This window comes from Pipistrellus kuhlii, unplaced genomic scaffold (genome assembly GCF_014108245.1).
Source record: "Pipistrellus kuhlii isolate mPipKuh1 unplaced genomic scaffold, mPipKuh1.p scaffold_m20_p_11, whole genome shotgun sequence".
NCBI classification, from domain to species: Eukaryota; Metazoa; Chordata; class Mammalia; order Chiroptera; family Vespertilionidae; genus Pipistrellus; species Pipistrellus kuhlii.
Genome location: NW_023425416.1, coordinates 28,506,838 through 28,533,583, shown reverse-complemented (window position 1 = coordinate 28,533,583; position 26,746 = coordinate 28,506,838). Strand labels below are relative to the sequence as shown.

The 26,746-nt window shown below is 42.2% G+C and overlaps 1 protein-coding gene and 1 long non-coding RNA gene across 2 annotated transcripts in view; one reads left to right on the top strand and one right to left on the bottom strand.

Moving 5' to 3' along the window:
• Window positions 1–26,746, top strand: part of LOC118715323 (serotransferrin) — a 44,355-nt gene that overhangs the window by 9,244 nt on the left and 8,365 nt on the right. The window contains exons 8-19 of the mRNA XM_045579277.1: window positions 669–846; window positions 2,502–2,656; window positions 3,213–3,303; window positions 3,903–3,938; window positions 5,299–5,457; window positions 9,094–9,238; window positions 10,342–10,406; window positions 14,688–14,872; window positions 16,416–16,605; window positions 22,354–22,360; window positions 24,729–24,982; window positions 25,997–26,091. Coding sequence (XP_045435233.1) covers window positions 669–846; window positions 2,502–2,656; window positions 3,213–3,303; window positions 3,903–3,938; window positions 5,299–5,457; window positions 9,094–9,238; window positions 10,342–10,406; window positions 14,688–14,872; window positions 16,416–16,605; window positions 22,354–22,360; window positions 24,729–24,982; window positions 25,997–26,091 — 1,560 coding nt within the window. The remainder of the gene's footprint in view (window positions 1–668; window positions 847–2,501; window positions 2,657–3,212; window positions 3,304–3,902; window positions 3,939–5,298; window positions 5,458–9,093; window positions 9,239–10,341; window positions 10,407–14,687; window positions 14,873–16,415; window positions 16,606–22,353; window positions 22,361–24,728; window positions 24,983–25,996; window positions 26,092–26,746) is intronic.
• On the bottom strand, window positions 25,325–26,002 carry LOC118715330. Its single transcript, XR_004986847.2, has 2 exons — window positions 25,803–26,002; window positions 25,325–25,404 (listed from the first exon to the last, which is right to left on the bottom strand). It is a non-coding gene; the product is annotated as an uncharacterized LOC118715330 (long non-coding RNA).

The following is a 26,746-nucleotide window of genomic DNA, read 5'->3' as shown; positions in this document are numbered from 1 at the left end:
TGCCAGAAATGAGCCAACTATCATCCAGCCCTTCCATCCATTCATCAAAAGTTTAAGTGACAGCCGAAACTGATTTGGCTCAGTGGACAGATTTATCGGCCTGCGGACTGAAAGGTCCCAGGTTCGATTCCGGTCAAGGGTATGTGCCTTGGTTGCGGGCACATCCCCAGTAGGGGGTGTGTAAGAGGCAGCTGATCGATGATTCTCTCTCATCGATGTTTCTAACTCTCTACCCCTCTCTTCCTCTCGGTAAAAAATCAATAATATATATATATGTGTGTGTGTGTGTGTGTGTGTGTGTGTGTATATATGTGTGTGTGTGTGTATATATATATATATATATATATATATATATATATATATTTTTTTTTTTTTAAAGAAGAGTTTAAGTGACAATCACACAGTGTCAGCCTCTGACAGAGATACTTTGCTTGCACTCAGTGAGCCATCAACCCAGCCAGGGAGATAAGTACAGAAACACATTCAGGGAAATAAGATGTGGCATAGCTTCCAGATGGCTGTTAGTGGAAAAGGTGATGGGTAGGAAAGAGCAGACCCTGGCATTTGGAAATTTCATAGTTTAATTTTCGGGAATTTGGTTTCTTTTAGTCCCATTTCACAACTTACTTAGTCACTGTAACCATTCACTGCTGTTTTACCATAAATAGGAACGTTATGGCAGAGGCACATCTGGAGACTTCCAGCTCTTCAGCTCTTCTGAGGGGAAAAACCTGTTGTTTAAGGACTCTACCCAAGGGTTTTTAAAGGTTCCCCCTAAGATGGACGCCTGGATGTACCTGGGATATGAGTATGTCTCTGTAATGAAGAATCTGAAGGAAAATACACGTAAGTACTTGGGAAGGACCATGTGACCTTAGGAGCTTGGAAACCTGATGAGGGCAGGGACCAGTGATAGAGTCTGTTCAGGTACTGAACACCTGCCCTGATGTTCCTTTATCAGCCCTACCTGTGGGATAGATGCATTCATCATCATGAGATAAGCCTGGGTATCACTAAAGGGAATTAAAGAAAATTTTTATGTAAAATGGACATTATTTCCCTTGTATAAATCAGGGCTGCCCCAACCACTTTGTGAAGCCAATTAGCCTGACACAAAGTCAAAAAGAATGAAATTAATTTCCTACATATAAGCCAAGTACAATAGTAAACATGTGGTCTAGTGAGGCTGAAATTCTAGAAAGGTCCGTCCTGTTTCTGAATTTTCTTAGGTCACTGGAGGTTTGTTTGGTCATTCATTCATTCAGCAGAGAATTATCGGTTATCTGGCCATAGATTGTGCTAGGTGCTGGCATATAATGGGGAGACAAACACATATTAGATTCTGTTATCATGAAATTTTCTCACCAGCAAAGAAGACAAATGTTCAATAGATAGTCATTCAATTGAATGATCAATTAAAATGGAGACATTTACTCAGAAAGAGGAGAAAATACAGCACAGGACAAAATACCATGATCCTACGAGACCATGAAAACAAAAACAGGTCCTGGAGTTAAGATAAGGCTTCCCTGAGGAAGTGGCTCTTGAGCTGCGTCTGATGGTTAAGTGTTCATTCATTCAGCAGACATTTATTGCGCTAACCACAAGCCAGGCACTATCCTGAACAATGAGGGTGCAGTGGAAAAAGACAGGCCTGGCCCTTGCCAGGCAGAGCTTATGATCTTCTACAGCAGTAGTTCCCAACCTTCTTTTGGTCATGCCCCACCTAAGCATCTCAAAAATCCTGATGTCCCCCCTGTGACATATAATTCTTATTATTCAAAAAGTGAACTCCTATTCACACAGAGGAAGCCTAAAAGGCCATTAATGTGGTCTAAACAAGCTTCCAAATAACATGGCATCATGAATGAGAAAAATGAGAGGACAGTTGAATACTGAGGAAGAAATCACTAAAAAATTGTTTAAAAAATAATAATATGAATAAGAACAAATAGCAAATAAAGTTTCAAAACACATAATAGAGAACTGAAATGCATAAATGTCACAAAATATATTAATATACTGTATACGAGGCCCCTAGAAACATAAGAAATGCAAAAAATTCACTGTTAATGACTCATTCTCGAATTGCTCCCTTAAAAATTACATTGCCTCCCTGTGGAGTGTGTACCCTATATTGGGAACCACTGTTCTACAGGGAATAGACAATAAACAATGAAGAAATAAATAAGACCAGCTCAAGTGGTTAACTGTTATTTCAATAAAAAGGGGGTAGGAGGGTGGGAAACTAGCCTGAAGTGATAGAGTGCCCGGCATTTGGGAGGATGATTGGCTTCTCAGAAGAAATAAATTTAAACTAAGTCTAAATGATAAGAAGTCAATCAAGAGATTGTTATTGCCTGTGCTTTCTAAGATAATTCCTTGAATGGGATCTGTTTGGGCAAATCCCAGCATTTTCATGAAGACAGTTAGTAGCATTCAAAGTAGCAGGCAGCTCATGGTGCTGCATCTGAAACCCCATTCTTTTTCTTATGTCCTAGGCCCGGATCCCTCAACAGCTGGATGCAATACTGTGAAGTGGTGTGCAATAGGCCACCAGGAAAGACTCAAGTGTGACGAGTGGAGTGTAAACAGTAAAGGGAAAGTAGCCTGTGAATCAGCAGAGACCACCGAAGACTGTATTGCCATGATCATGGTATGTCATTCCTGCTTCCATAGGGCAGTGCTTTGCCACTGCTGCCTGCCTGTCCCAGGTGTTCCTGGGAGTGATATGAAAACCCAGGAATAATCAGGTATGTGGGCAGCTAATTCATTAGGCAAAACGAGTTAGAACCTTACCCTCACTGAGGGAGCCCAGCCGCACAGAAGCTTCAGTATTTTTGAGCGTGTGGATCTGATGAGCTCCTTAGAGCTGGCTCCATTCATCTGTCTTGCAAAAGAGAATCCTTGGTGGCAGAAAGATGCTGTAGGAATGTCCCTGAAACAGAGTTGTACTATTAGAGAACAGGCAGACCAAATGTGGGTCTTTGCTCCTGAAGAAACTAAGCAAGCTACTCAGAACTGATCATCAGTTCAAGGTGGTTTGGGTGAAAATGAGAGTACATAAGGAGGGGGCCCAGAACTAGCAACAGCTGTCTCCTTGGTACTTGATGACCTGGGCTAGGAAGGATGCTTCAAGGAAACACCTGGAAGGGCAGACAGGCCAGAAAATGGCCTCCTTACATCTACTCAGATATTGTGTGTCTTTGCAGAAAGGAGAAGCTGATGCCATGAGCTTGGATGGAGGCTTCATCTACATCGCGGGCAAGTGTGGACTGGTGCCTGTCCTGGCAGAGAACTACAGTAAGTGGAAGGGGCGCCCCTCAGTGTTTCATTTCTTCTAGGCCATGAAGAAAGGAGAGGGGAAAACCATAGCCTGATTCTTACTACAATGGCCATAAAAGATCTTGCTTACTGAGCATCTCCCACTTCCCAGGCTCCGGGCTCCCTCATCTCTAATCCCCACAGTTACCCTGAAGGATAGTTCTATCAGACCTTCCAACAGGGGAAATGGAGGCTTTGCATTACAAAGTTCCAGCTAAAAGAAAACCTATTGCAGAGAACAGTGGGGATTCTCAGCTGAGATTCCTGGCATGTCTTCTTGCTTGCAAAACTCACACTTTTCTTATTGCTCTGGTGCAGATTCAAGTATAATTGAATTGGCAAGGACCACTGTGGCCACGGGACAGACAGAGCAGGAAACTTGAAATTCATAATTTTGGGCTAAATTCCATTGGCCAGTGAGTTAAAGTGAATCTGCACAATTAAGAGAGCTTGGACTTTTGGGGAATTGGTGATATGTAGTTTTTATGGCTCTTTTTATTCTAATCTGCAACATGGGGGAGGCATGATTTCAATCTATAAATGAGTATTTAATGAATTCTTCATTTTCTCTTCTCCAGAAACTACCAGTAATTGTGTGAACACACCAGAAAGAGGTGAGTTGGGATTGGGAACCTGAGTTTAAGATAAATTCCATTGCTTTTGGGAAAGAGGAAGATAAGTTTAAATTCAAATCACAAGTAGATAAGGCAACAGAATAGATCAATTTTTAGAATGCAAAAGAACCATGGAAAGATAGTAAATGGTAATGATGGGTCCTCTTTTACACTTGCCAAGACTTACACAAAGGATTTCTCATTGAATCCTATAAAGTAGGTCTTGTCATCCTCTAAGGATGTTGAAGACTCTGAGAGAGTTTATAAGCTGTCTAGGCTCCTATATCCTGTAAGTACATCCACACCCTCCTCACCACTCCTGACTGCCTTGTATTACATTAGGCCTGCAGTTTCAAATGAAAGTTAGTACCAGCCCAGGAGCCTTGCATATTTTGTCTGGCAGGGCTGGGGAGAGAGGCTCCCACAGGCAGATGTCTAAGAGGATAAATTTCCCCAGTCTTCCAGACAGGGCTGGGCTCAGGAATCCAGGCCAATGGTGGCTCTTGCCCAGGGTTCTGGCTGGGGTGGATTTGGAAAGATGGAGTGGGAGCAAGTCAGGAACTCTTACACCCTGGTAAGCACTGGGCCTCAGAACCTCTATGCACAGACCTCTCCAGGTCATTTTCCAGCTACTAGTGTGTAATTCTGTCCTTGTGACTTCTCCTGATTACAACTTCCCAGCCTTTTCCCATCACTCTAGGAGCCAAGCTCAGTAGGAGAATACAGAAAGGCCTATTCTCACTCCATGGATAATATGACTTCTCTGTTTTCTGTTGTAAACAAGTTACTAAGTTAAATTAGAAAGTTGAAATCACAGGTTGATGTTCCATTTCCTGTCTTAAGAATCAGCAACTATTTGCTGCTAAAAATGGTAGCTGACTTGCTTTTGACAGTTTGCACTTCACATATTTATTTTAGTGCAAATCTGTATTCTCCTTATCGCAACATATCTGGACAGAATATTCCCTGCAGTTTATTGGCCATATACAATATTTCCTAATAATTATTAGTACACTATGTATTCTTCAGTATTCATTTTTCTGATAGTCCCCAGTGGAAGGTGAGCTGCTGATTTTTAACTTCAGTAGCTTTGTGCATTTGGAAAAGGGTCATACACCACCCACTGCTCTATGATAACATATTCTTGTTATATTGATTTTTCAGTTCAGATTAATCTCCACCTAAAAGAATCACTTGTATTCACCTCACTGTTATTGGTAAGGGCTCCTTCAGAGACAGTAGGAATAATTCAGAATAATTTTGCTTCCCTAGGGAGATGGCAGACTTTGATTGCAGACAGACACTCTGGAGTGCATAGAGGTGTTAATATATCATTATTTTTTTGGCATATTTCTTATAGGATATTTGGCTGTGGCTGTGGTTAAGTCATCATCATCAGAGGACCTCACATGGGAGACTCTACAAAACAAGAAGTCCTGTCACACTGCAGTAGATAGAACTGCTGGCTGGAATATCCCCATGGGCCTGATCTACAACAGGCTCAATCACTGTGAATTTGGTGAGTGAATCCTGGGAGGTCCCTGTAGTCAGGGCAGGCCAGAAAAAGGTGACCTGGGAAGAGAGCGGTATAGTACAAAATGCTGCTGTGGCCCTGGTTCTATAGTTGTTAAAATTTGTTTGAAGTGAACCTTAAGGAAATACCTAAAAAGACAGTAGGGCTGGAGAGATGCATCAAAATAGTTCTTTGTGGTTGCACATAATGGCTTACCTTTCTCTCATGAAAAAGAGGAGAGGTGAGTAGTCCATGCTGATATCATCATTAGAAACCCTTTCTCTTTTGCTTCACCATTCTGAGCATGAGGCCTCTATCTTCAAGGTCATCCACAATTACCGTCACATCCATAATCCAGGAAACCTCAAGGAGCAAGGAGTAATAGCAACTTAAAGTGAATGTCACCTGCTGTTAACATATTAAAGAAGCCATCCAGGAAATCTAACCCAATCACTTCAAATAACTTCTCATTGCTCGGAATTTAGGCACATAATCCACTTAACTCTAAAAAACACTGGAAAATGGTCATCTTTAATTTGGGCATGTTTCTGGATATGATTCAGCAATTCTACTTCTGGATATTTATAAAAAAAATACTAATTCAAAAACATATATGCACTTCCATGTTTACTGCAGCATTATTTACTAGTGGCCTAGTGCACAAATCCATGCACATTGAAAATAAACTAATTAGAGGAAATATTTTAATATCAATATTTGCCCTTTAGATTAGAAGTGTCAACCAAATTCACGATCAAGAATGATACATCGAAACATACACATGCGATTAGCACCAGCAAGAGCTTTATATGTATCACACATACACAAGTCAACTTAGCCACACACACACACACACACAAACACACACACACATATATATATATAGAATAAACTTGCTTAATTAGACCTGCTTTCTGATTTAGCTAAACTTTTTTCAGCCCAGAGAAGCACCCCAACTTCTCTTTCAGGTAATTGTTAGCAACACAGCAGTAAATATCAACATGAAGCAGATTACTATTGTAGATCACAGCAGGAGAACAAAGGGTAAAATCATTAACTGCAGCAGTGTTTGATTATATTCTACACAGTGAGAAAACCTGAAGTCATTTTCAAGGTTCACCATTTTTTACATCTTTTCAGTTGGGTCAAGTTTCTAAGCTTTCTAAATCTCCGTTTTCTGGCAAATGAAAATAGGATTCTACTGAGTCTCCCATCTACCTACTCCAGGACTTCCTTGAGGATCAAATGAGCTGAGGCACAGGAAAACACTTCACAGACATTTGGTTAAAGTATAAATGTTTCCACCTGGCTATAAAGAAAGTCCTGTTCCTAGGCTGAAGAAACTGCAAGGAGGCTAGTCGCTAGGGAGAGGAAACTAGGCGTTGCTACATGATGCCATTATCAGTACCCACAACCACAGTTTCCAGGCTAGGCTGGGCTGTGGGCAGCATTTTGTGCCATGGGGTTTTGACACCGTTGGCTGCAATTTGGTAAAGTGTTACTCCGGGGTGGTGGCTGGGCCTGTGTCCCACTTGGGGGAAGCTGAGTGTTGGTTAGTCGATGCCAGGTCCACGGTCCCATTTATTTTTTAATGGCCAGTGCATGTCATGGCAGTTCCTGTGTTGAGTGCCTGCCCTCTGATGGTCAATGTGTGTCATACTGACCAGTCAGATGGGCAGAGCATATTAACCTTTTATATATATATATATATATACTAGAGGCCTGATGCATGAAGATTTGTGCAGTGGGCCTTCCTTCCCCTGGTTGCCGACACCATCTTTGCTCCAGCTGGAGCTGCCTTTCCGCCTTCACTGTGGCCTAGAGCTGCCTTTCTGCCTTGGCTCCGGCCGGGAGCTGCCTTTCTGTCTTCCCACACTGCCCAGAGGCCCAGAGCTGCTGGGGCAGTGTTGAATGCCTGCGTTGTTGCCATGAAGACACAAGTGTCCTGCCACATCCTCAGCTGCTCATTACTTGCATATGCAAATTAACCCTCCATCTTTGTTGGGTTAATTTGCATACTCATTCCTGTCACAAAAGTACAGTCAATTTGCATCTTTCTCTAATAGTGTAGGTAGAAGAAGATAGCCAAGACATGGAAATTACCTAAATGTCCATCAGTAGATGAATGGATAACGAAAATGTCACACACACACACACACACACACACACACACACACACACTGCAATATTATTTAGCCATAAAAAATAAGAAAATCTTGCATTTGCAACAAGATGGATGGACCCTGAAGGCATTATAGTAAGTGAAATAAGTCAGATAGAGAAAGATAAATATCGTATGATTTACTTATATGTGGAATCTAAAAAATAAAAACAAAAACAGGAAAAGAAAACCAAACCAAGTTCATATATACAGAGAACACATTGATAGTTGCTAGATGCCAGGGGTGGGTTTGGACAACATGGGTAAAGGGAGTCAAAAGGTACAAACTTTGAGTTATGAAATAAATAATCATGGGGATATGCAGCATGGTGACTAAACTTAATAATGTTGTGTTGCATATTTAAAAGTTGCCAATAGAGATCTTAAATTTTTCATCACAAGAAAAACAGTTTTATAACTGTATGATGGCAGATGTTAACTAGACTTATTGTGGTGATCATTTCTCAATATATTCATAATCATTATTTGTATACCTGAAACAAATATAATATTAAATGTCAATTATGTATCAACAAAAATGATAAATGGAGAAAAATATTGAAAAAGCTAGATCTTTGTTAATAAGGAACCACGGGAAATAGCTATTGGTCAACTGCTATAATCCCTGCCTTAGGGCTTTCTAGGTAATGTGAGTGCGAGGTCCCAATTCCCTAGACCCTTCCAAGGGATGGAAATCAGTATATCCTCTGTCCTCTGAATATCCTCCAGCTTAGTTTTAGCCCCTAAAGACCCAGGTGAAGTTCACCATGGCCAAATGTTTTCTAATGGTTCTCCTTTACATTAACTTCCTGAGTATGTCCTCCCTGCCACCTCCAAATACATGTAACATGTAAAAAGGAGAGTCCTCTAAAAACAGTTATGAACCAGATGAGTCATGTGTGTGGACTGGATCACAAGAAAGCACCCAGTTGTTCTGATAGCAATCTGACAAGAAGCAAAGAGTGGCTGGGACATTCAGAAGCTTTGGTTCCCAACCAGCAAGGGCACCACCTCTGCTCTCCTGAAAGTGTTACAGCCAGGAAAGAGCAGCTGAGCTGTGACTAAGTTTTCCCAGCCCTTTTCTGATCATGGAGTTCTAAGTTCTGTTAAAGCCTCTTGTAATAAATGGCAGGAGAAGAAAACATCTGCAAATAGGTGGCACAAGTTCAGGGAGTGAGACCTTCAATTTTATCCCCTTTATGTTATTTCCATCTTTTTCCTTTAGATAAGTGATACCATTCTCAGGGGGTCGAAAGAATTTTCTTCACCAGAATTGTAACAGTCACTAACTTCTATTCCCAGTCTTAATTAAGTTTCCCTTTAAATCCTATAGCCTGGTGGGTCCTGAGTTGGTGGCAGGTTCCAGAATAAATGAGTACATTCTACCTGTCTTGGGCTATCCACACCTGTTAATGTGTTAGATGAAAGCCATTTATATCGACTTACTTAGGAAAAGCTGGCTTCCTCTTGCCCTTCTGCAGATAAATTTTTCAGTCAAGGCTGTGCCCCTGGGTATGCAAAAACCTCCAGTCTCTGTGCTCTGTGTATTGGTTCAGCAAGTGTTCCAGGAAAGGAGTGTGAACCCAACAACAATGAAAGATACTATGGCTACACAGGGGCTCTCAGGTAAGTCTTATAATGCTGAAATATAATTCTCCAAAATCTGACAAGATTCCTTTTTTTGGTACTAAGGTAAGTTTCTTATGTTACTAGCGTATTAGTCCTGCCTGTTTCAGGTACCACATTCAGCAACCATATGTAGAACCCTGTGTGAAAGGGCCTCCAGGACTGTCTCCAGACCTGGCTGTCACAGACAGCAAACACTGGCAATTTGTCCTCTGGAGATAACTGGCAATGTCTGGAGATTATTTTGATTATCAAATAAGACTGGAGCGGGTTGGGGTGGGGAGAGGGTGCTGCTGACATCTAATTGGTAGAGGCTGCTAAACATCCCACATGCATAGGACAGCACCCTATACCAGTTATCTGGCTCAAAATGCTACAAGTGCCAATGTGAAGGAACCCTATCATAGTTGATTACAGAAATCAGGGGCCTGGATCATGCTATTCATGCATCTCTGGGGAACCTACAACCACACTCAACCTGGAAATATATGAAAGTAAAGTACATGATTTCTACATTCCCAACTATAATTCTATTTCATGGAATGTTTATCATTTTTAAATAGAGACACCTGTTCACTTTATGATCTTATTACTTTTTAATTATCCTTTCTGATTCAGGCCTATGTTACTTGGTTCATTAATCCATCAACTGCACAAATATTGTAATTGAACTTCTCGATGAAGAAAAACACAAAAATTTATCCCAATGTATCAGTTAGAACCACCTTGTGAATTAGAGCAAATAAAATGCACAGTCCTACACATTTCCAATTTTACAAAGAAATCACCTCACTGGAAAAACTACTGTCTAATATCTGTTTTGATGTAGCTCTCTCTGTTGGAGAAACTGTGCCAGAATTTAAGATTTAGTGTGTGGAACCAAGAAATCAGAGATTTCTTTTTCTTTACTACTTCGTGATGTAAGATTAGTAATAATAGTTGAGTAGTGATAATCTATTATTTGAAATATTAGGTTAGTGATAGAAGGGGAGTCACAATTGCTGATGTCAGATGGCCAGCTCTAGATCTGTAAGGCTGCCCTTCTGAATGACAGATCTATCTTGCTGACTTCCTCTCTTTTCTCCCTATCTTGCTCTCTGTAGGTGCCTGGTTGAAAGTGGAGACGTGGCCTTTGTGAAAGAAGAGACTGTCTTGCAGAACACTGGCGGTATGTGCGCATGCTCCTCTGTCCCTCTGCACCAGGGTTGCTGTGTTCCGTTGTGCTCAGGATGCTTTGGTGAAAGTGTTATGGACTCTGTCAGGCAACAGAGCTCTGATTCTCAACCTTTTTGTTCAGTGAAGAGAGGTTTTTCACTTGGGTAAGCAGCGTGGTAAGAACCGTGAGGTTCCAGTGGCCCTGAATTCTACCCCAGGAACCCTACTATGACTGCAGACATTATGCTGCCTGTCCTCTAAATACCTCAGGGCATATTTCTTTTTTAAAAAATATATTTTATTGAAAAAAAATAATAAAAAAATATATATTATTGATTTCAGAGAGGAAGTGAAAATGAGAGAGAGAGAGAGATAGAAACATCAATGATGAGAGAGAATCATTGATTGGCTGCCTCCTGCATGCCCCCTACTGGGGATCAAGTCCGCAACCCAGGCATGTGCCCCTGACTGGAATCGAACCTGGGACCCTTCAGTCCGCAAGCTGATGCTTTATCCATTGAGCCAAACCAGTTAGGGCTCAGGGCATATTTCATAAGAACTAGGACATTCTCTTAGATACCTACTTTATAATTATCAAGATGAGGATATTTACATTAGCATGAATTTAATATTCATTACATCCATAGTCCATATTTAACTTTTCTGAATCATTGAAAAAGGGTCCTTTATAATTATTTCCTATGTTTTCATGTCCAATATATATATATCCCAAATATATTCTATGACCCCTGGGGGAAAAAAACCCTAGAGACGGTGGCATACTAGTAGGGATGAGCACAAGATATTGGATTCTAGAACCAGTTCCATTAAAAGTAACCAGGGCCCCTTAGAACAATAGCCTATTCTAGCGCTGAGCTGGAAAAATATAAGGTGAGCTTGGAACATCACATGGAAGTGATCAGAGTGATGGGACACGAGGAAGCACACAGGAGCCATTTGGACCCCCAACTGGCCAAATCTGGGGCATTCTGAATATTAAAAGAAATAATAATAGTGTAAACTATGATAATCAATTGAATAAAATAATATGAGTCGATCCTGATTAAACAAATGAAGATAAAGGAACAGATATTCCTTATTGTAGAATGCTAAACTAATAAACGTAGAAATAATTATAAAGTTAAAAAACTATCACTTGACAAACAATATAGTCATGATTGATTCAATCAAAAACCATTACTGGATCCTAAAACTAGAGGGTGGCTATTGGATGGCTATGACATTAAAAAACAAGCCCTGGCCAGGTGGCTCAGTTGGTTGGAGCATTGGTCTATAAACCAAAAGATTGTGGGTTTGATTCTCAGTCAGGGCACATACCTTGGTTACAGGTTGATCCCAGTCAGGGTGCATAGAGGAGGCAACCAATTGATGTTTCTCTTTCTCTCTCTCTCTCTCCTCTCTCAAAATAAATAAAACATATATCCTCAGGATTAAAAAAAAAAAAAAAAAGGAACAAGAAAAAGTTTTTAAAGTTTGTAAGAATGAGTACTCCACCTGCCTGCTCTATATTACTAACTATTCATAGAATGCAATATAGTCCAAGAAGCTATTTCTTCCCTTCCTTTCCTCTTTCCCTTCACCCAACCTCAAATCTTTCTAGCTACCCATCTAGAATAAACTAACTCAATCTCCTCCAAGAAGTGTTCCCTGATGGGACACAAACATCCACAACAGAATCCCTGTCCATACTGCTAGTGTTATTGAATTCATCACACTTTATAATAATAAACTGTGGCCATTGGAAGTCTTTGAGCTTCTTTTTTCCTCCTTTTCTATCTAGACACTGATTATAGTATGTGGCATACAGACGTTGCTAAATACTTACTTGAAGGAATATTGTTTTGGCTAATTTTTCTTTCCTCCCTCCTATTATTATTACTATTTTTCTTTAAGGGCTGTTTTTTTGTTTTTTTTTTTCTCCTGCTATGGAGAATTACCCTAAGACTGGTTCTTTGTCATTCCCTGATTTCTTTTTGTACTTTTCTAAGTAGGGCTCCCCTTTCTAGGCTTTAATTCTCCACTCTCTGCAATGACTCCAAAAGCTTTGCCTCTTGAGGGGAATTCAGAGAGGAAGCCTAACGTATATTGCCACATGGTCATTTCTATGTACAAAGTGCACTGGTGCTGCAACCTCAACCTGTGCAAATCCAAACTCCTCATATTCTCTCAAAATCCAGGCCTCTTCCTACAGCCTCTGTCCCCATTGGAGACTTGACTATATGCCCTGCCAGTCAAGCCTAGATTAGTCTCTCAGTATGTTTCTTATTTCTTCAAAAACTGTCTTTTATTAATTCCATGATATGTTGTGATATAGAAGAATCAGGATAAAAAAGCATGTGGAGTCTATGATCTAATGATTTAGATTTGTCTGCAAAGTATGGGTGTTGAAAAATGACTAGAAGAAATGCACCAATCTGAAAAGTGTTTGCTGTAGGATTTTAAGTGTTTCAAAATTTTCTTCTTTAAACTGGGTAACATTTTACAAATTACTGTTGTAAAACCAAAACCAAAACCAATGATAAGTTTTATTGGAAATAAAAAGTTTTATCATGTACTTCTAGATGCTCACTGCTATCGTCCTACTGCTAACTCAGACTAAATCTCCTCCCATCTCATTATTCGTAATTGTCCTATTTTAGGTTCTGGCTCACACAGACATGGAAGTCATATTGACTTCCGTTCATAAATCCTCATAGACCCACTTTCCCTCCTGCCACATGTCACACTCCATCCCACACTCAAGGCCTTTAGTGCCTGGGTGTGCCTCACCTGCTCAGCCCAACCACCGAAACTGTCCCACTGGGTCCAATTCTCCTTTCACCCATTAGAAACACCAAGTTTGTACCTCCCTGGGTCTTACCAGTGCCCTCCATCTTCCCCAGAGAAGCATTCCTTTCTCCTCCCCCCAATTCTATACATTACAAGACAGGTAAAACCTTGCCTCTTCCACCTAAATTTCCCTAATTAATGTACCCTCACTGTGCTGGTTCTGAGTTCACACAGCATTTAGAGTGTAGTGTATTCCACCAAATAGAAAATGTTATTATCTGTGCCCTGAATCTTTGCTTTTGGCGTGTGTGCTATCTTCCCCTCTAGTCAGACTGCGTCTTGTATAGGGCTGAGAACACTGTATTAAATAAATGCTTAAATAATGAGTAGAACCAGGGTTTAAAGAGAACTAGAATAGATTTCATTTGGAAGGTGTTGAGTTGGAGGAACTGGTAAGAAAAGAAGGGAGAAATTTTTGAAGGTGAGTGAAGATGTGTATGGTTAGGCAATTTGAGTTTTCTACTAAGTCTAAAAGAGTACATTTTGGAGTATAGAAAACAGGTATTTTGACTTTATAGATAAGTAATATAAAATTTTATAACAGTGAGTTCATGTATTAGTTGTTCCATTAAATGAAAAAAAGAGCTGAAGCCAGTTTGGCTCAGTGGATAGAGCGTCGGCCTGCGGACTGAAAGGTCTCAGGTTCAATTCTGGTCAGGGGCATGTACCTTGGTTGCGGGCACATTCCCAGTAGGGGGTGTGCAGGAGGCAGCTGATTGATGATTCTCTCTCATCGATGTTTCTAACTCTCTATCCCTCTCCTTTCCTCTCTGTAAAAAATCAATAAAATATATTTTTGAAAAAAAGAAAATTAAATTAAGGAAAAGATTAGGAGAGAAGTAAAAAGTAGGAAAACATATTTGAGAATTGCTTCTGGAGGAAAAAGCCAGAACCCTGAGAATGGGTAAGATTATTTTCCAGAGAGAATACAGAGAAGGTGAAGCAAAGGGCTGAGAACAGGGTATAGAGCTGTATGCACAGAGGGATGTACACATTTTCACACAGAGCCAGTATGAGCGAGTCAGACTTAAAACACCACTAGTTTCCAAAAGGGCTTCTGGGGAAAATTCCTTTGCTTGTTTGTGCAAGAAGATTGTCAATCAGTTGAGGGTCACGTACTTCCTATGCTGGAGCAAGAGGCCTAAATGCTTTGAAATTTAGTAGAAATAAAGAACTTTTGGAACAGCATCCACAGACTACAGTCCTCTTCTCTGGCGGGGAGGGGGGGGGGGGGGGGGGGGGGGGGGGGAGACAGGTTGGAAGGGATGGTCACTAGGAATTCCTGATAAGTCTCTTGTTCTTCACATCACTGTGACCTCATGGTGTGCACTTCTGTCGGCCACTGGGTCCAGGCCCTCCACACACCAGTGAATTGATCACTGCGCCCCGGGGAGGGTGACTTGACCAAAGCTGTCAGCTGTGGCTGACCAAACTCTATCTCCAGGGAAGAACACTGAAGACTGGGCTAAGAACCTAAAGCAGGAAGATTTCAAGCTGCTGTGCCCTGATGGCACCAGGAAGCCTGTGTCTGAGGCTGAGAACTGCCACCTAGCCCGATCCCCAAATCATGGTGTGGTCTCAAGGCAAGATAAGGCAGCTTGTGTTCGCCAGGTGCTACTTGAACAGCAGGTATGAACCAGCCGGGGCCTCCACCCTTTCTCTTTGAGTGGTGTGGATAATTTGGGAGGAGCTCACAGCTAAATGCAGCCCATATTCCCGCATTCTCTTTCTGGAAACTAGAATTGTGAGGGTATGGATTTTCAAAGTGGATCTCGTAGGCCTGGCTATCCTGGTCACTGGAGATTAGCCTCCATCTGATGTGCATGTCCTCAGGTCTGCCTTCCTGCTTTGTCCTTGGTACCCTCATTTTCTGCACATCTGCATTTTGTTTAAATGAAAGAGACTGATTCTGTTTCCCAGACCTCCTTGACACAGGTCATGAAATGAGGATCTGTGTTTGCCTTGCTTAGACAGACTGAGAATGAGTCAAACATCCAGAAAAATCCAAGGTCCCAACCCTCATGGAGCTTCTCCTCTGGCACGCCTTGGTGAGGAGATGGGCTGCCTGAGTATTCTTTTTTTTTTTTAATATATATATCACTATTGATTTCAGAGAGGAAGGGAGAAGGAGAGAAAAACATCAATGACAAGAGAGAATTGTTAATTGGCTGCCTCTTGCACACTTCCTCAAGCCCGTAATCTGGGCATGAGCCCTGATGGGGAATTGAACCCGGACCTCCTGGTTCATAGGTTGATACTCAACCACTGAGCCATGTTGGCTGGGCCTGCCTGCGTATTCTAATTCTAAAGGCTCCTCTACCCACTAATACTAACTGCCTACTCAATCACCAATAGCTTTATTTTTAAAAACTTAAGATAGCTTATTTTTATGAGTCCTCTTATGGTAAATTATGATAATAATTCAGATTTAATGAAGATTTCCTAGGTGCTAGGTGGAATGCTAAACATTTTATAATCATTTTTTCACTTATATGCTTAGGAAGTGTGGAATAATTAAGCGTCTTGCCCAACATAGGATAAAAAATGTAGTCAAGCCCTTGCTGGGTAGCTCAATCGGTTGGAGTGTTGTTCCGTGAACTAAAAGGTTTTAGGTTTGATTCCATCAATCTCTGGTTGGGGTGCTTACAGGAGGCAACTGATTAATGTTTCTCTCTCTCCCTTCTCTTTCTAAAAATCAATAAAAACATTCCCTTGAAGATTAAAAAAAAAACATTTAGCCAAACATGAACTTGTAATAACTACCTGTACCTCCACCTATTGGGTGGCTCATGTTTAACTTCTTCTTTGACAATAACACTTGGAAGGGACATGTTTCTGCCTGACCTCTCGTTTCCTGGAAGCTGTTCATGAGACCATGGCCAAGGAAGTGGGGTGGAGAGATCAGAGAAATCAGGAGCAGGTGGCTGGGTCGGAAAGACTCCACAGAGGATGTGGACCAGGAGGGACCCTACAGAGGACTTTGGGACTTCATGGAAGCTTGGAGCTAGGGCCAAAAGTGGGTGAAGGCCAGGTGAGGGAGGTGGAGAAGCATCCTTGGTAGCTTCTCTTGCTTTCCAAAGCCAGTTCTTAACTTCTAGCCTCCTCCATCCCATCCATATTTTCCTAGTTTCTCACTTCCACAGATCCTCAGAACTTTCTATTCATTTGACAGACCCTATTTGGAAAAAATGAAAATGACTGCTTGAGCGACTTTTGTCTATTCCAATCTAAAACCAAGGACCTACTGTTCAAGGATGACACAAAATGTTTGGCCGAACTTCAGGAAAGAACAACGTATGAATCCTATTTAGGAGCAGAGTATGTCACGGCTGTGGGTAACCTGAAACAGTGCTCAACTTCAAGTGAGTAGGAGGAACAGCATGGGGGAAGCTGCAAAGCAAATACGGCAGGGTTCTGGGTGGTGGTTACAAAAGGAGAAGTGGGCTATAGCTCCAGGAGATGACCACTGGACAAGATGAAACAATAAGCGAACGCATAATCCCAGGAAATATGAAGGCTACTTGTAAGGGCGGTTGGCAAGAAGGCTATTGACTCAAGGCACTGAAGTAGTGAATTGCCTGGATATGCAGAATCCCATGTTATTGTGAAGAAAAGAAGGGATTTATGTGCCCATTGCTCTGCACCAAAATCCTTTAAAATTTTTATTCTGAGTTGCACTGTCTAATATGGCAACCCTAGCTATATACCACCATTTAAATTTAAATTACTTAAATTTAAACATGAATGAAAAATTTAGTTCCTTGGTCACACTAGCCATAATTCCAGTGCTCAACAGCTACATGTGGCTCCACATAGGTGAGAAAAGATGCATTTCCATCAATGCAGAAAGTTCCTTAACACAGTGCTGCTCTTGGGAGCTTGGACAATAATAATTCTGGTAACTATAAAGTTGTCATATATATAATACTCATCTGGAACACCAGTTTTCTCAGAATTAAAATACAAAACAGTACATTTGCCCTATATCTATGTTGGACCTCATTTAATCACTTGAAATCATTTGGAAGTTGTGGGAGAATAATATGTTATAGGATGAATATACATCAACTTTTGTGTGCATATAAGTGAGCCATAGTCCTTAAGAAAGCATATCTTAAGGACCATGGCCCTGTGGATACTGAATCAGCAAGTCTGTGCCACAGTCAGGTTTTCTGCACTTTAACAGCTGCCCCACATGATTTTGATGTAAGGAACATGCTTGCCCATGGCCACTGTTGTGAGCACCCAGTTATATTTATCTAACCTATATCCTCCAAGAGGGGAGAAAGTCCGGCTCTGCTGTTCTCTGCTCCATCCCAGCCCCTAGTACGGAAACTGACACATGCAGGTGCCTGGTGCATCTTGCTATGAGTGGTTCTTTTCCAGCCTAAAGAGGTCAGAGAGGACAGTACTCACAGGCTCCTCTCAATCACATGGACTCAAGTGTAGGAGCTCTGCCTATAAGACACCAGGTGAGGGATGATGCAGGGCAGGGAAATTGTGTTACCATCTTTGGCATGGGGCATGACCTGGGGTAGGCACAAGGGCTATGCAGGCAAGCGGGGAAGGCCACTGAGAGAATGAATGGTCCATTCTACGGTCTGAATGCTTTTGTATCAGGTTTAACTATTCATTCACTTGACAGAAAATAAATATAGGTATATACTGACTTTCCTACCTTTCTTTTCTTCCCCTACAGAACTCCTGGAAGCCTGCACTTTCCATAAACATGTAACTCCAAAAACGGGACCATGAGCTGATGGAGATGGGAGCTCATGTGACCCATCACTGTCCCCTGGTCTCGCTGGCCTGAGTGGTTTTTTGGCTGCCTTCATAGTTCAATGTTGCCATCTGTGCAGGAAATAAAAAAAAAATATTATTGGTTTTATCTTTTAAAAACGTAATTCTTTCCTAAATGTTTGTCCTGGAAGGATTTCTTCTATACCATCCATCTAAATATGTGTGCAATTGAGCCCTTCCTTCAGAGCTCAAGATCTGATCCTTCCCACAGCTTCAGTTGTGGTGCCACAGCCACACCTCCTGGGCACAGTCCCACTAGGAATTCTTTCTAAAAGGGTTTGCATGGTCATCATAATGGAATCAAGTGTATGTGGCTGTGTGTGTGTGTGTGTGTGTGTGTGTGTGTGTGTGTGTGAAAGAGAGAGAGAGAGAAAGAAAGAGAGAGAGAGATAGATAGATAGAGAGAGAGAGATAGATACTAGGGAAGAGGCAAAAAGGAGGATGCAGAGTGAGTTATTGAGATAGACTACAGAAAAAGAATATAAAATATTTATATAAAAATTTTTAAATGAATTTTATGAGATCCTGATTCTGGTTGGAAAAGTGAATCACTGGAACATCTTCTTGCTAAAAATCATCCCTTGACCCCAATTCCCACAGCAGTCATTGCCCTGTCTCCTCCCCTTCCCAGTCAAGGTCCTGAAAGATGGAGGCTCGCTCTTTCCATGCCTCCTTTATGATTAATGGCTGCACATATGGAAATCAGCCTTCCGTTCCACTCACTTCTCTTTAGCTACCCTGGCTAAGGTCACCTGGGTAAACCCTGGCTAAGGTCTTCCTTGGAAGTGTCCAGCTTCTCTGCCCTGGTAGTCCCTCTGTCCATTTGTGGCCTTACTTTGGGCCCATCCTGTCAGCCCTAAAATTGTAGGGACATAATTCTGGGGGTTTTCTCTTGACCCAGCACTCTTCTCACTTTGCAGGCCATCCCTAAACAATGTGAGTGACTCTTCGGCATCTATATCTATATTTCTGCCTCCTGCCTCCAGTGTCCCCACACTCATACCCCCTGCTCCTTATTATGGGTGACTATACTTGTAGAGTTCTCACAGGAACCAGAAATCCAACAAGTCAAAAAACTGAGATGATCATCCTGCCCCCCTTCCCTTTCCTGCTTCCCTAACCTAACTGTTGTTTATATATATTTCACACCAGCTAAAGTCATGGTCTTGTACCTGCACAGAAGTCAAATTTCAGCTCACTGTTTTCCCTCACTCTATGTCCAATGTCAGCAAGTTCTGCTGATTCTGCCTTCTAAACAACTCTCCAGTTTGTCCCTTTATTTCCAAACTCCTTCCATAGTCTCAATTTACACTCAGGAATGGAGCTGCAGAAAGGAGTTTCTGGACACAACAGTCCACATCTCTCTTACATTTCTAATGTCCATGGAAACAGGATTCTAGGTCCACTTTGCAGTGAAGACCTGATGTTCACATTTTCACAATAGCCCTACTTTGCTTTGAGCCTATCAGCACTCTGCCTTTTTAAATATTCACCAAAACTCCACCCTTACCCCAAATCCTATAATAACTTCCTTTTCCTTTATTTGGTGAGATATCCCATGGAGTGTAGTCTGTATTACTACAATGAGACAACACACCTACCTTTGTCAACAATGTACTAAGCACCTACCATGAGCCAGACACTGTTCTAGGGACTGCAAATATAGCAGTGCATGCTATAGTACCTTAAAATAATTTCTGTGTACTTTTATTTATCCCTCTTTCTAGATTGCCTTCTTATCCATATATATGTACAGAGAAATGCCTAAAATAATGTTCACAGTTACTTATAGGTATAAAAGTTTTGAGGTGATCTGTGGCTGCCTTCTTTGACCTTTCATTATTTTTTTAAATATATTTTTTATTGTTGATAGTATAACAGATATCTCCCATTCTCCCCGCATCCTCATTAACTCCTTCCTCCCAGCCCCTATCCACCCTCCAGGTCTTCACTACCCTGTTGCCCATGTCCATGGGCTATGCATATATGTTATGTAATTAATCTCTTCTCATACCCCAAACCCCACCTCAAGGGATGTCAGTCAGTTCCATGCCTCCATGATCTTTCATTATTGTTTGAGTTTTTTTTTTTTTTAAATATATATATTTGAAGAGAGAGGGATAGAGAGTTAGAAACATTGATGAGAGAGAATCATCAATCAGCTGCCTCTTGCACACGCCCTATTGGGGATGTGCCCGCAACCAAGGTACATGCCCTTCACCAGAATCGAACCCAGGATCTTTCATTCTGCAGGCCGACGCTCTATCCACTGAGCCAAACCGGTTTCGGCTGTTTGAGCTTTTAATAAGTATAACTCATTTTAATTCTTTTTAAAAATCCTCTATAAATATTTTTTTCAAAAAGACAGAGTTAAAGAGACAAGCCAGAGTAGGGAATCACATAATTGGTGTCCCTGAGTCTGAGATAGGTTCCATTGTGCTTTGGAACTGTTGGGAACAAGAGAGGAGATAAGGATGTATCTGGTGAATGAGACATTTTAATTAATGGAAGAGAAAAAAAATTGTATCACTACACTTTGTTTCGCAGTAACTGTCCATCTGCTATTTGAATCAAGGAACAGAACTCTTTCAGCAGAACTCTTTCTGCTGCCTTTCTCTGCATGTCCTTCCTCTGCATCCATCCTCAGCTAGATCCTGGAAGCCTGTGGTGTCCAGGAGGTGGACCTGTTAGAGCACATGTGTCAAACACAAGGCCCGCGGGCCAAATCCGTCCCGCCAGGCCTTGCAATGTGGCCCGCACCGCGCTGTCATCACTGCACTCCGCTGCGTTTCCATCACAATGACTGTTTATGACTGTTCAGTAAACCATTCGGCCCGCGATTTAGGCTGGATTTTAGAATTTGGCCCCTTCTCTGATTGAGTTCGACACCCCTATTAGAGGATAGCAAGCAGCTGATCCCATCCTCTCCTGCTCTCATTCCTGAGAATGGCAGCCCCACCTTCTCACTTGGGTGTGGAAAATGTGCACTTTTCTTTGGCTTTCGTGATACCCAGGATAGAAATTGGGAATAAAATGACTGTGTCTTCTTAAACTCTCCTTTTATCATTCCCAAATATCATCACCAAGGCAGTATTTTTTCATTCACATAACTCTGACTAAAATTTCTCACAGTTAGGTCAGTTATGGTGTGTGTTCTCCTTGTCTGGTCCTTCCTCCTTCCCTGCGTTTTTTAGTCCCTAACAGATGAATCAATGATTATTATAAAGGAGGGGTGTGTGTGTGTTGAGTGGTACATACAGAGCAGGGGTTAGGATCATAAGATACAAATGCTGTCAGTTCTGATAGTTTAAACTGATTATGCTAATTAAAAATAAAAGTAGTTGGTTTACTTTAACCTCACATCCTAAACACCCACATTGCCTATCATATTGATGAAGTGCCTGGGAAATGAATTTTACCATGTCAGAGCAGATAGTTAAGATAGAAAATTCCAACTGCCTGGAATCAATGAGTAAGTTAGTTAACCTCTGGGTCAGTTTGTCCTCTGTAAAATTAGGATCATGAGTCCCTGTGATGATTAAACAAATTAAAAAAAAAATTAAAAGTATTTAGGACAATGCCTACTAGCAAGTATTCATTAATGTTAGCAATTACTTACCCATTTCACCTCCCCTTGCTTCCATATCCATGCCCCCACTGCCAACGCTCACCCCTCTATTCTCCCTGAGCTCACTTTTATTTAGTTGTTAATCCTCCGGATGATATTTTTACAATTGATTTTTGTTTATTTTACTTTATTTTCCCCCATTGATTTTTAGAGAGAGTGGAAGGGAGGGAGGAGGGGAAAGAGAGAGAAACAATGAGAGAGACACAATGACTGGTTGTCTCCCACACATACTCCTGCCAGGGCAGGGGATCAAACCTGCAACCCAGGTATGTGGCATTGACTGGGAATAGAATCTGAGACTCTTCAGGGCACAGGCAGACACACTAACCATGAAGCCACATGAGCCAGGTCCCCCTGAGCTCACTTTATATTCAAGCCCTCATCGCAGGAACCTCTCTTTCAAGATGCTGCTGACCTCTTCCAGGACATGCTTTACTCCTGTTTCGCTGCTTCCTCCTCCTTAGGCTTCTTTATGGGTTCCTTTCTCCTTCTGACTCTTCAAGCTCACCAAGATCTTAATGACCATTTGTTTCCGACTCCCTAGTGAAAGTCTAGCACCTATTGCTGAAACTTTCCATTTGTTTCCTGTATCGCCTTTGTGAAGATTTTTTTATTTCCCAGAGGCACCAGTAATTCAATATATCCAAAAGAGAGGCAATTTTCATTCTGTCTCTGTTCCCAGCTCCAAAGTCCCTGCAAGTGAGTTCTAATTCACTTTATGTACTCTGATAGCCTCAGTAAGCCACACCGACTGCTATAGATGCAGTCTTGATAATTCATCTTAACTCAGCGTAGGAAGTGGCTATAGGGTTAAGCCTCAGACTGACCTGCTGGCAAAGTCTCAAACAAGTCCCAGCTTGGAGGGCACAGTCCTCTAAGCATAATTAAGCTTGATCTTCTAACTGCTCTTTAGATCTTTCCTGGGTAGCTAGTGGGCTGTGGGAGGGGCAGCCAAGTGAAACTCACAAGAACATTGTAAATTACCTTGTTTGTCCATGACAATAAATAAAGCATCAGCTTTGCAGTCTGGATCGGTTCTGTGGCCTCAGCAAAGCACAGAAGATCCACCCAGCTTTTTCTCTTTGTCTATCATTTCTTCATCCTCCATTACCCCAGCTCAGGCTCGCTGAACCCTTGGCTGTGCTGGTGTGGCACAACTCAGAATGTCCAATTAATCACCACACCCTATATACTTTCCTTCTACATATCTGTCCAATTGGTGCACTCCACACCTACCTGTCCCTCATTTAGACCTTGGGCATCTCTTGTCAAAACACTGCAACAGTCCCCAGCTGGTCTCCCAGCCTCCAGTATTTTCTCCCCCAAATGATAGTTCTCTATGGATCTGTCGATCATCTATGTCACCTTCAACCGAAACTTCTTACTGCATTCTGCAACAAGGTCTCTCGGCACAGCAGTCCCTTCAGGTCTGGTTCCCGCCAACCTTTCCTGCTTCGTCTCCTGCCACTTCTGTGGAAGTGACACTTGTTTTATGACAGAGTCTGCAAACTGGCAGTCCCTAGGATGGCACTTCTGGCCCAATAATGTGTTTTGTTTGGGCTACAAGGTGTTGAATGTTTTCCATTACTGGCTGCGATTTGAAAAGTCAAGAATTTACCATGAAAACCTGCCTTTCTTGGCTGAGTGGCTCAGTTGGTTGGAGCCTCATCCTGTATACCAAAAAGAATGTGGGTTTGATTCCCAGTCAGGGCATATACCTGAGGTTCAAGTTCAATTCCTGGTTGGATTTGTACAGGAGGCAACCAGTTATGTTCCCTCCTCCCCTTTGTCACTCCCTTCCCATCTCTAAACACATCCTAGAGTGAGTATTCTTTTAAAAACTGGAAGAACTGACCACTTTGGTCCCATATACATGCCTGGCAGGTTGTGGATGCCCCTTTGGGTGGAAATGACAGCTGCCCTTTTCAACAGCTCCCACCCTCCCACGGATTTTCCTGGCGGCCTGCTTTACAGGAGACCTCTCAGTTGCAGCCCTGGGTCACAGGGTAGGGACACTGAATTGCTTGTTTGCCTTTGCCCAGAACACCCTTTCTCCTTTCACACCAACAGAGGCTAGGGGCTAACTCATCCTTTGCGGCTCCATCCCAGTCACCTTCTTCCAGGAGATATCCTCTGAACCCATGATGGACTAAGCGTCCTTCTCTGTATCCCCGTATCTAACCGTCCATCCTCTGTTACATCCCATGCCACATTCTATTCAGATGAAATGCTTCTGTAGTGAAGATGTGGAAACTGCCCAGGTGCCCATCAGTAGATAAGTGGATTTAAAAAAACCTGTGATACATTTACACCATGAAAAACTTAGCAGCGGTAAAAAAAAAAAAAAAAAGAAAAAAAAAAGAAAAAAAAGTCTCTTTCCCTTTAAGACAGCATGGAGGGTATGATGCTAAGCGAAATAAGCCAATCAGAGAAAAACAAGTATCACATGATCTCACTCACATGTGGAATGTAATGAACAAAATACTCTGACGAACAAAACAGACTCGCAGGCATGGGTACATGGAACACTCTGGCGAATCTCAGAGGGGACGGGGTTGGAAGGGACGGGAAGAGATTACCCAAACAACTTTTATTACCCCCAAAAAACTTGTATGTATAACCCATGGACACAGACTACAGTGCCGTGAAGCCGTGGGGTAGGGCGGGGGCTGGGTTGAAGGAGGGAAAATGGGGGACATCTCTAATACTCTCAACAAAAAAATAAAAATCCATCAACAAGTAAAAAGAAATGTTTCTGTAACGTCTGAGTTCATCACAAGACTCACCTGAGGAAAGGAGCGACTGGAAATCCTCATGGGAGATTTCTCAAGCCACTCATTTTATTCCTCCAGCATTCTGTCAAAAGCATGAAGAGGGTGGCGACATTTGACAATTTATCTCAAAAGGATAAAAGCCTCACTCGAGAAATTCCGGTGGCCCCAGCTCGCGCGAGCAGCAGGTACGCACTGTACCACGGTACAAACGGTGCGATAGAACTACAACTCCCATCAGGACGTTCGGGACCATGGCCCTCGGGGAGATCATATACAACTCAAGGAACTACCACTCCCGTGATGCTCCGCTTCATACGTCTGCGCAGAGCGCAGGGACACGTAGCATTTACGGTGCAGGAGACTACGCAGGCGTCTTCAGCATGGCTTCCGCGGACTCCCGGCGAATGGGGAACGATGGTGGTGGTGCCGGGGGCGCCTTCCAGCCCTACCTGGACTCCTTGCGGCAGGAGCTGCAGCAGAGGGACCCGACGCTGGTGTCAGTCGTGGTGGCGCTTCTCGCGGTGCTGCTGACGCTGGGTAAAGAGGCGGCGGTGGTTGTGGAGGGTGCAGGGCGGGGAGTCCGGGCTTGGATTGGGAGGATGCCGGCCGGAGAAGGCACCTGGGGGTCGTCTGTTGAGGGAGACTCACCCCTGATGACACACTGTCCCCCTGCCCGAAGCAGTGGGAGCAACGCTGAGTTAAAGGGGAACCCTCGTGACCCTGGAAGGGATGTCCTAGTCCTCGGTGAACCGATTACTCTTCTTCAACCTCTGTTCACGCTGAGAGTGTGGTGACCCCCTTAGATTGCTTTTACGTACTACCAAGGCTCACAGGGCCTCTCCTTCAAGTTCGAGCGTCGCGTGTTTGCCTGCTAGGCACTGGGGATACAGAATTTATTAGACGAGATTGCACTTAGAGGGTCCACAGTCGGGAAAGGGGGTGCACACAAAAGTTGATACCTTTTGACATCGAAATTGGGTCTCAAAAGAGCTGTTGGCCTGGAAAAAAACTCACTGCAGACTGATTCATATGCCTTTCAGTATAACGATTATTGCTTGTCTGTTTTGATTCTTATATTTCCAGGACAAGATCTCACTCATCTAGGGGAAATGGTGAACAACATAGACTCATGAGCAAGAACAGACCCAAAGATCAGGAGCCATGAGTCAGATTGTTGGACCTCAAAGGGAGGGTGGGGATAAAAGGGAGAGATCAACCAAAGGACTTATGTGCACACATATGAGCCTAACCAGTGGTCAAGGACAATAGGGGGGTGGGGGCATGAGTGGGGGGAGTTGAGGGATTGGAATGGGGGGTTAAGGACAAATATGTGATACCTTAATAATAATATTGATACTTGATAGTGGCCAGTACCCAGTGGGGTCTATTAAACAACAATAACTATTATAATGGTGGTAATAAAAAAATAAAACTAAGTTTCATATAATTGCGGTGTTCTGTTGTAGACTTCTGTTAACTTCCTCACCCCAACCATACACACATACTATTGTTGATAAGGCGTAATCTTGGTTCGTTTTCTCTCTTCCACAGTGATCTGGAAGTTCATCCGCAGCCGAAGGAGCAGTCAGAGAGCAGTTCTTCTTGTTGGCCTTTGTGACTCCGGGAAGACGTTGCTCTTTGTCAGAGTAAATGCTTTGATTTACGTCTCTCTCAAACTTGATAGGAAAATTGAGGGCATCCCATTATTTCTGTCAGGTCATGATTTATGATGGTGATAAATTAGGGAGTTAATTCTTGACTCACCTGAAAGGACAAGGCTGCTGGAAACTCATGAACTGGAATTTTTTGACCATTTCTATTTTCATGTGCTTACCAAATTCAGTCCTTATCCCATTTAAAGGTTTTATGTAACTACGTTCATGCTTTGGTTAGAATGCTAGAAGTCCTGGAAAGAGAGAAGACATTGATCTGTATATGGTGTATAATCCATTGTACAGTATACTCTTTCTGATAGCTTGTCACAAAAAAATTTTAAATTTTTGTCATTGGGCTCCTTAGGTTTCTTTTCACTAGTATTTTTAATCTATTTAGTATTTTTGCTTTTTTTTGTTTTGTTTTTTTTTTTACTATGGAGAGTAGCAGAGATGTTCTCATTCTTCCTTTTGAGAGTATAAAAGATTTTCCTTTCAATAAAGAAATATAAGTATTTTAGTAATTAAAAAGGTGTAAGGAAAGTTGGAAATTTGACCATTAACTATTTGAAACTCTTATTTGAAAAAAGCAGGGATTCCCCCTCCCTCAATTGGGTAGAGGGGAATAAAGTTTGCAATTGATTAGATT